The 9,837-nt window shown below is 33.2% G+C and overlaps 2 protein-coding genes across 2 annotated transcripts; one reads left to right on the top strand and one right to left on the bottom strand.

Moving 5' to 3' along the window:
• The first annotated feature begins 236 nt into the window (after nt 1-236).
• Nucleotides 237-3,529, top strand: LOC107954915 (vesicle-associated membrane protein 722). Its single transcript, XM_016890607.2, has 5 exons — nt 237-732; nt 2,012-2,153; nt 2,238-2,358; nt 2,518-2,580; nt 3,100-3,529. Exons 1-5 carry the CDS (start codon nt 543-545, stop codon nt 3,241-3,243), a joined length of 660 nt encoding a protein of 219 aa, XP_016746096.1. The 5' UTR covers nt 237-542; the 3' UTR covers nt 3,244-3,529.
• Nucleotides 3,530-3,679: 150 nt separating this feature from the next.
• LOC107954914 (pantoate--beta-alanine ligase) lies at nt 3,680-6,796 on the bottom strand. The gene is made up of 4 exons (XM_016890606.2): nt 5,792-6,796; nt 5,559-5,672; nt 5,225-5,356; nt 3,680-4,012 (listed from the first exon to the last, which is right to left on the bottom strand). The coding sequence occupies exons 1-4, from the start codon at nt 6,392-6,394 to the stop codon at nt 3,896-3,898; spliced, it is 966 nt and encodes a 321-aa protein (XP_016746095.2). The 5' UTR covers nt 6,395-6,796; the 3' UTR covers nt 3,680-3,895.
• Nucleotides 6,797-9,837: the final 3,041 nt, after the last annotated feature.

The following is a 9,837-nucleotide window of genomic DNA, read 5'->3' as shown; positions in this document are numbered from 1 at the left end:
CATGCAAAATATTTCTAGTGCATTTAGTTTTGTTAATCTGATGCATTTATGTTGTTAATTTCATGTGTTATTATGATTAATTAATTTCAAACCATATGTTTCATTGTTTATTGTATGTTATTTGTAAACATATATGTGTGTTTTAAATATGTGGATTTCACACATACGCGTGTGATACGATTTCTAGTAAAAATAAAGTGACAAAAATATGAGCATAAAGATTAAAAATCAAATTCAAGTATAATTGGAGCGGCCAAAACCAAATTTGACCATATATTTGTTTATTTAAAGTGAAAATATATTTCAATTTCAAAGTTCAGACTCCGTGGCATGGCCGCCCCGGAAATTTGAAAAAAAAAATCTCAAGGAAACTCAACTCTCCTCCTTCCTTTCTTTTTCTTCTCTTTCAGCAATAAAATCCTGTCCATTTCTTTCTCTCTGTTACCCTTCGCAAAGCAAAGAACCTCAAATCCTCTTCTATCGTCCTTTGTTTACAGAGATTTGTATTTGTTTCTATCTGATAGGGTTAAGGAGTTAGTGTGATGGGGCAACAATCGCTGATTTACGCCTTCGTGGCGCGAGGCACCATGGTTTTAGCCGACTACACCGAATTCACCGGCAACTTCACTGGCATAGCTTCTCAATGCCTCCAGAAACTTCCTGCTTCCAACAACAAGTTCACTTACAACTGCGATGGCCATACCTTTAACTATCTCGTCGATAACGGCTACAGTAATCTCTCTCTCTCTCTCTCTCTATATATATATATATATATATATCTGATCTGTCTTTTTACTGCTTCATTGACACGGCGCGAAGTTGTTACTGTTCCTGTTCTCGTTGTTGTTGATGATCGGTATTTCTTGGCTGCTTATTTGTTGTTTATTACGTATTTTTTATTTGACTTTTCTTTTAAGTGATTTACTTGATTGATAGGAAAAGTGAGAGAGATAGAATCGGTTGGATTCTTGCTATTTCAAGAATAGAGTTGGTTAACATTGTACAATAAATGATGTATGCATCTATTAATGTGCTATTTAATTTTGGGAAGTTATGGTTTAATTTAACTTGTAAATCAAACTTTCCGAAACTGAGTAGGAGTCAAAACTAAATGATTGAATGTTCGGTCGATTCAAATGAATTAAATCTGCATAGTAATCTTGTGACAAAGGCTATCTTAGCCATATCTCGAAGCAAAAACAAACGTTAATCGCATTTTCATACAAGAGTAAATTCATTATATTTTGAATAACTAAAAAAAGAACTTAAAACTTTTCCAACAACGGAAACGCAGATTTTACTTTTATATAAACATTTATGCATGAACATGTTTTATAACTTAATCAGTGGCTCATTCTGATATATGTATTTTTCTTCCTTTGTAAGTTATCATTTTATAGCGTTTGTTGTCTTTTGTATGCCTATGCACCACTACGGTACATAAGCCCTAAAGAATCAACAAGAGCTGGAGCTAGAATGGTTAGAACCTTGCTTGGTTTCAGTTCATCCTTTTCGGTCCATGATTTCCCCTGAATTTTCTTTTGCTCAAATTACGACATGTTAAAAAGTCAACAATTGTATATCTATCTACTTGGAAAAATATCATTTGTTCTAGAACATCCATATTTTTAACCTCAATTCCCTTACATGGTCACATCACAAAATCTTGTGGTCATAACAGAGTACGAGTTACATGTTTGCCGTTTTTCATTTCACTCAATGTGTGCTTTCACTAATATATATATTGAAGTGGATTTTACTAGTTATGTAACTTCATCACTTTAGCAAATAGTTGATGTCCTTTGGTCACATCCTCCATATTTGTAGAAGAAGAGGAATGGTTGGTCCTTTAATGTTTGCTTATACATTGAAAGCCTGAAAGCTTAAGAGTTCATTTCCTTTTGCTTGCATGATTTTTTCCTGTTACTTCACAAGTTGTTCTGCATCCTCTATCATGAAACACCACCACCATTGCTTGCTTGAATGAACCCTCCTTCCTTTCTCTTTTCAGCTTACTGCGTGGTTGCTGTTGAATCCGTTGGCCGACAAGTCCCAATTGCCTTTCTTGAGAGAATTAAGGAGGATTTTACCAAGCGATATGGTGGAGGAAAAGCTGCAACAGCTTCTGCAAACAGCCTTAGCAAGGAGTTTGGGTATTTTATATTCCTTGAATTAAATACAATGCCTTCTTTGTTATCAAGTACATTGATGCTATGTGTTTATTATCATTGACCTAGGCCTAAGCTAAAGGAGCATATGGAATATTGCATTGATCATCCAGAGGAGATTAGTAAGATTGCCAAAGTGAAAGCTCAAGTTTCAGAAGTCAAAGGAGTAATGATGGAAAATATTGAAAAGGTGCTTGTTATTTTTCATAGTTGCTGTTATATACTTGATAAAAGGAGTGCAATTTAAGGGTTTTAAGTGGGCAAAGAGTTCCACTTCACAAATTTCTAGGTCATGAATGATAAATCATTTGGATCTTATTATTATTATTATTGACATTTTTGTTTGCAGGTTCTGGACCGTGGCGGGAAAATTGAGATTCTGGTAGATAAAACGGAAAATCTTCGCTCTCAGGTCAGCAAATATATCTCACACTCTACCTTGAAGTATGGGCAATGTCCTCTAAAACTGCCAAGCTTATTATTTGGACTTGTTTAGGGGACTGACTGGTAAAACCATGCTAACCCCTACTTGAAAATGAAATACAAGTATACATTTTCCAATTTTTATTTAGAAAAGTTAGAATCACAGGTTAACTGCTTTTGGTTAGATCGAATATAGTGCAATGTTTGGGCTTCTTGTGTGACTATTTGGTAAAGCACAAAATAAAGTACATTTCATGTTAACTATTACTGTTAGCTTCATGAGATAAGTCCAAGACAGGAATATGTTAATCAATTGTGCATTTCATTTCATTTGTAAAAGCATTTAGCAGCACCATTTCTCAGAATTTGAAGGGACTAGCTGAATAGTTGAATTCGAAAACTGGAAATTTTCTTTGCAGGATTCTTCAACTGGTGAATTCAAAATTATAGGCAAGGATGCTTGTCTTAGTTTACTTATTTTCTCTACTCTATGGGTGCTTTTTGGTAGGCACAAGATTTCAGGCAGCAGGGAACCCGGATGAGGAGAAAGATGTGGTTGCAGAACATGAAGGTAAAGCTGATAGTTTTGGGAATCCTGATCGCATTGATTCTCATTATCGTGCTGTCCATTTGCGGTGGCTTCCATTGTTGAAGAGAATACGCTCATCTGCTCTGCTATGGACTCTATTTCCACTTCATGGATCAGAGGTATTGTTGCAGTCGCACAACTGTATTGATGCTCGTGTGCCTATACATTTCTTGATTACACGTTCTTTTTTATTTTCTGGTGTAGCCTAAATCACAAGACTGTGTGCTGTATATTACAGTTTGGATTCTTTTGATTGCATTAAGTTCATTGATGTGTGGAAATTCATTATCCGTCTTTTTGAAACTGGATTTTGATATATAAAATTGAATAATTATAATTAAATTACATATCCGTCTCTTTGACAAATAGTTGGGCAATATAGCAAGCAACTTTAAAATTTAAGCATTTTAAGATGATCGTGTATTCACGACATCATGGCTCAATGTGCTTTTTAAACTCCATTGCATTTTCTTAGGACACACGCTTCATAACTCCAGTATTGGAACAGAACACAGAATATTATTATTATGAATTTAAGCCAAGTTATACAGTGTGGACTGAATTGATTATGGATGCTGTTCGGCTCGGTTTATAAAAATAAAAAAACCAAAATGTTACACATTAACCATAGAAAAAGAACAAAATTAAACCATTACCACCCTAACTTATTGCCCCTCCCAAAAAAATAAGTGCATTAGTCTGAAGACGAAGAGTTTCATATGTCGATTTCCATGTTATCTATCAGCCTAACCTTGCCAAACCAAGCAGCAATGCAAAAAACAACAGGACCCTTAATCTCTTCCACTGACTTCAAATTCTCCTGATCAACTATCTGCGAGAATGCAGATTACGATTGAAATTAGGGAACTACCAATAAATACGAGAACCCGACAAGGGCATGACATCTTTAATAAACATGGTCCCAATTTTGACAAAGAATTTATGTGTTTACGTCTCATGACATACATGGATTGTAAAGTCATGGCATCTTTAATAAACTTTTATTAAACCAGAAATTAGGATCATTTTCACTCACTAAACACTATATCATGGTCCTTTTCAAGGAAAAACAGCTACTCCTAAAACCTGCAACATGAAATATATATACATTGCAGCCAAAAATAAAAAAAAAAATTCTAATACACAACATTGGCATTAAAGAGGGATCACAGTGGATGTGAACTTGGCAAATTGCTGGTAAGAGGGTGCAAGCAAGTATTCAAACTTGATGCTTATCCTGTTTGCTGTTGGTTTCACACCCATAATGGGAATGAACCAGTTGATAGTAACTTCACCGTAGTCCAACAGCACTAATAGAATACCAGAAATAATGATGACAAAAAGACCAAATAGGAAATGAATGGTTAGGAGAAAGAAATGAATTAATAGAACTAGACATGGTGGGCATTTTGGAGGGTTCATGGGATCAGATAAACTTGGGTGCGTTCTCAGCCATGCACACTACTTGAAGTTAGGCTTATTGGACAACCAATAAAAAAAATCCCCACAAACTGTGGTTTGGACTCTGCACCATAGCCAGGGAGGGGGCCCAAACATCATTGGCACTTGAGGTGGAGGAGAGGGGCAGGACAATGAACAGGCTCTCAATATGACAATAACTTTTCAGATTTTCTTGTTCATATCAGAGGCTTCAAATAGTTAAGTAAAAATGTCATTTCAGCATTTATGCTTCGTTTGCTAGGAGTATTATTTTTTCAACATGTCTTAATACAGGAATTAAAAATAAACTAATTTCACTTGATAACTTTTAGCCACTCACATGACTTGTTTTCAGCAAAGAAAAGGAAAAAAACATTACACTTTCCGAAGAGGTCTTATTTTTTACTAGAGTTTTACTCGTCCTTCTAATTTCAAGTTTAAAATTACACTAATTATTATTTATGTTATCACAAACTATTTTAATAGTTAAGTAAAAATTAATATTCTTGTGTTAGTACACTAAATAACCAAACGAGGCATTAACTTCTTAATTACTCCAAGCTATATAAAAGATCAAGTTAGAACAAGAAAGATTGTAGCTAACCTCAGCATAATCAATTCTTCCCCCAGCTTGAGTTATTGTTAGGATAGCTGAATCCTTTAGTTCTCTACATTTAACTTGCCCTTCTTTAGCAGCAGCTTTAGCCTTTGACAATGACCTGCTAATAGACAATGCCTGCAAGATAAAATACGAACTAATTCAGTCACATTCGTGTGGAACCATATTTGCAGCCTAAAAAACAGGCTTTGTAACAATTAGTATAAAAGCTTAACGCATTTTATCCACTTTGCTAGGCACTACATAATGAGAGTTAAGCATCTAGACAAATAGCATCTCCATCAAACAGACCATCGAATAAGTACAATAATGAAGGAACCTTTTGCCTTTCTTCAGGGGAGAGATGCACATTTCGTGAACTCAGCGCGAGGCCATCGCTATCACGGGTTATTTCAGACCCCACAATTTCAATGGCGAAATCAAGATCTCGAACCTGTAGCAAATAAAGACACAACAGTTTAAAAATATAAAACAATAAACCGATGTTTATGAATTACCATATTAAAAACTACTAATAAGATGAAGAAGATAAATGAATTACGAAAATCTCACCATCCGTTGTATTATCCTCCACTGCTGATAATCCTTTTTACCAAAGACAGCAACATCAGGTTCCACAATGTGAAACAACTTGGTCACAATGGTGGCAACCCCTCTGAAGAACACGGGCCTACTTTTCCCACACAATCCTTTCTCCAATCTTTCAACTCTCACCCATGTTTCATGCCCACTCCCCTTCTCCTCCACACATGAAACCACCCCATTCCCATCCCCACCACCAGCACCCAAATTCTCATTTCCATTCTTATTCTTTTGCTTCTCATCACTATCATTGTTATAGTCATACAGATTCTTAGGGCAAAAAACAACATCAACTCCACCAGGAACAGACTTAAGCTTAAGCATATCACCATGTAAATCAGATGGGTATGTTGAAAGGTCCTCGGAAGGAGAAAACTGACCTGGGTTTACATAGATAGAGACAACTATGAGGTGGCTGTGCTTGTGTGCTTCTTGGATGAGAGACAGGTGGCCTTGGTGAAGGTAACCCATGGTAGGAACTAACCCAATTGATTTGCCTTGGGATCTCATCTTTCTCGACCACTTTCTCATCTCATCTTTGGCTGTTATTACCAATGGCTCTTTAGCTGCCATTAGATTGGAGCTATCAAAAGTTACAGAGTTTTGTCCCTCGGGAATTTGTCGCTCAAAAATATCAACTTTTGAGGGTGGAAGGCCTGAGGGAAATTTTCGGGCTGGCTACCGCCTTTGGTTTCTTTAGAGAAACGAAAATGGATATGCCGAACGTGGCGGCTAGTTTGGAAATTGGAAAGTGAGAGTAAAACGCCGCCTAAGATTGACGCCTTGACGGTTGACCCAAAACCATGATTTTTACTTAATAATAGTGGTCAAATTCTGCTATTAGACCCTGTACATTGTGTAAGTTTTAGATTTAGTACCTGTACTTTAATTTGATCCAATTTAATCCCGGTGCTTTTCGAATTTGGAAAGTTTAGTCATAACCAAATGGTAGCAGTTAATATGTTTGATTAAATTATGCTATTAGTCCTATATTATGTTTGAAGTTATAAGTTTAGTGTATGTTCTCAAACTGAATCATTATTAGTCACTATATTTTTTGAATTTCAAATTTTCAGTCTTATGTAAACGTTTGTCATTAAATCTATTAGCTGATTTTTTTTGTGAGTAATATATGGAAATAACAAGCTAACATAGTATTACACATGCGATAATATATTTAAAACATCAAAATTTGAAAATAACAAAACTTAACTTAAAGAATTTAATAATTACAAGTTGGTCAAGACTAACATTTTCAAATTCTAAAAATACAGAAACTGAAAATAACCAAATTAAAGTACATATGTTAAATATACAACTTATGCAAAATATAGAGTCTAATAGCAGAATTTGACCCAATAATAGTAATGGAAGCACCTTTAGAAAAGGTAAACTACCCGATAGGTCAATCAATTTTCAAGGTGTTGTCATTTTGGTCACTTAAAAAATTCTTGTAATTTTATCATTCAATTTTTAGAGTGCTTAGATTTTAGTCACCTAAACATTAAACCTTAATCGTGGCTAAATGTACATACCAAATCATGTCCACATCATGTTTACATTTTCATTTAGATTACTCAACTTCTAGGTCTCTTTCATTTTGGTAACCAAAAAATCTTTTCTTTAAGGTCTTATCCAGGTAAAAAATATTAAAGATTAAAGTGAAAAAACAGTATTAAACTAAAATAATGCATTAAAAACTTATCAAATTATACTTGTTTATCCCATTATCAAAATTTCTAAGTTTCTTTTTTCTTCAATCTTGAAATTTTAAAATTTAAAACATCAAAATCAATTAAATAAATTTTTGAGATTTTTTTATCCTTTGATAACTTCAACCAATTTGTTACTATAAAATTGGAAATAAGTGAATTAATTAATTTAATATCCTTCTAAATTTTAATTATTTTATATTTCCAAATTATTTTTAAAGAAATCAACTGAAATAACTCATATTTAATAATTATTTACAGAACTTAAATTTCTTTTGATTATATAATCTCGAATCGTCCATGCTAAGCTAAAAGCAAAGAAAAATTGTTTGTTCTTCATTTGAGTAAATAAGTGATGAAAATATTTTTAGGTTTTGTTTGGCATGTAAGATATAATTGCTTGATCTTTGTTTTGGTAAAGAAGTGATGAAAAAATAATCAAAAGAAATTTGGAATTTGTAGTCAAATTGATTGGGTTTGGACATGATTTTGAATGTTTTAAAGACTCCAAGGGTGGTTCCAATATATATATATATATATATATATATATATCCAAGTGTGCATTTCGGTACATCATCAGTGCTATACTGATACATGGCACGATGTTCCGGCACATCATCCATGATGTACAGATACCTGGAAGCAAACATGGGCCATTACACTGTTTTGGGCTTTTTGAGCCCACCGAGCACCCTATACGATTTCTAAATGATTTTAAAATGTTGTGTTAAATTTATTTTATGAGGTTTTTTTTGAATTATTTTCTAACGGTTGTTTGCAACTTTTAATTTATTTGATTTATTATATAAAAAATTCCTAGAAAATAATTCAATAATTAATTAGGTTCTCACTCGGAAACAACACTCAATTGAGTCCTCAATCGAATTTAAACAATCAATTAAGTCCTCGTCCTTTGATGTCGTTAACTTCGTCACGTGGCATGTCGGTCATTTCTGATATATTTGTTTAAACAAATTAAAAATTCTAAAAAATATAAAAAATTTAGAATTTTTTATTTTTTTAAATATAAAAATAAAAATATTTAAAATAATAGAAAATCATTTAAAATATTTTTTAAAAATAGAATTTTTAAAATTATAAAAATTATTAAAATTTAAAATTTTCAAAAATTATAAAAATGCTAAAAGTCATAAGAAAATTGAAAAAATGGCATATATTTTTCTCTTTTTATTTTTTGTACTATCTTTCCCCTTTTCCTTTACTTTTCTTTCCTTTTTCCCATTTTTTTTTTTGCGATTACTATTTTGACTAGGAAAATTTGAAGCCTCACTTTTTCTCCTTGAGAAAATAGGATGATGATAATGGTAGTGTATTGCAAAGAAAAGAGAGAAAATAGAATACACAAAATTTTACGTGAAAACCCTTTTGAGAAAAACCATGGACAAAGGAGAAAAATTCACTATGTCAAATTCGAATGATACAAGAGGAGAGACGATTACATCTAATTATAGATTTAAAACCTTATTTTAATCAAAGTCAAATAGAAGTAATGCAGTAAGGTTAAAATATATTATTCTAATCAACATCAAATAGAGGAAGTAAACTTCTATACAGATTCCACTTGTGCAGCTTGACTTGTATTTTATGTTTAATGGGAATTTGGGTCAAACAACTTGTATTTTATGTTTAATAGGAATTTGAGTCACAGAACTTCTAACAATCTCCATCTTGACACGAATTCTCAATGAACAAATTCTTCATCACGAACTCTCAACGAACAAGTTTTCCAGCTCCTCCATGAAACCCCTTTAAGGGATTATCTTCACCAATAAACACTAACCAAGTATAAGCAATGCTCAAACTTGGTTATAGGAAGTGACTTAGTCATCATATCTGCAGGATTATCATGAGTACTAATTTTTCTTACAACAATATCACCACAAGCAATAATATCGTGAACAAAATGATACCGAACATTAATGTGTTTTGTTCTCTCATGAAACATTTGATCATTCGTAAGGAAAATGACACTTTGACTGTCACAAAATATTGTACTAATTTGAAGGTCTTCATTGAGTTCATTAAAGAGCCTTTTTAACCAAATAGCTTCTTTACAAGCCTCAGTAATCGCCATGTACTCAGCTTTAGTGGTAGACAAAGTGACAGTAGTTTGCAAAGTGGCTTTCCAACTGACTACACAAACCCCAATTGTAAAGACATAACCTATGAGAGATCTTTTTTTATCAAGGTCTCCAGCAAAAGTAGCATCAACATACCCAATGAATCTATTTCTATTTCTTCCAAACTGTAAGCAAACATCAGTATTACTTCATAAGTATCTCA

This window comes from Gossypium hirsutum, chromosome D07 (assembly GCF_007990345.1).
Source record: "Gossypium hirsutum isolate 1008001.06 chromosome D07, Gossypium_hirsutum_v2.1, whole genome shotgun sequence".
NCBI lineage: Eukaryota > Viridiplantae > Streptophyta > Magnoliopsida > Malvales > Malvaceae > Gossypium > Gossypium hirsutum.
This window is presented reverse-complemented; position numbering and strand designations above follow the sequence as displayed.

Coding starts and splice junctions, on each gene's coding strand:
- LOC107954915 (XM_016890607.2), top strand. CDS start 543: ATGGGGCAACAATCGCTGATTTACGCCTTCGTGGCGCGAGGCACCATG. Junction 2,154..2,237: donor AGCCTTAGCAAGGAGTTTGG/GTATTTTATATT, acceptor TCATTGACCTAG/GCCTAAGCTAAAGGAGCATA. Junction 2,359..2,517: donor TGATGGAAAATATTGAAAAG/GTGCTTGTTATT, acceptor TTTTGTTTGCAG/GTTCTGGACCGTGGCGGGAA.
- LOC107954914 (XM_016890606.2), bottom strand. CDS start 6,394: ATGGCAGCTAAAGAGCCATTGGTAATAACAGCCAAAGATGAGATGAGA. Junction 5,673..5,791: donor GGAGGATAATACAACGGATG/GTGAGATTTTCG, acceptor TATTTGCTACAG/GTTCGAGATCTTGATTTCGC. Junction 4,013..5,224: donor GAAGAATTGATTATGCTGAG/GTTAGCTACAAT, acceptor GCATTCTCGCAG/ATAGTTGATCAGGAGAATTT.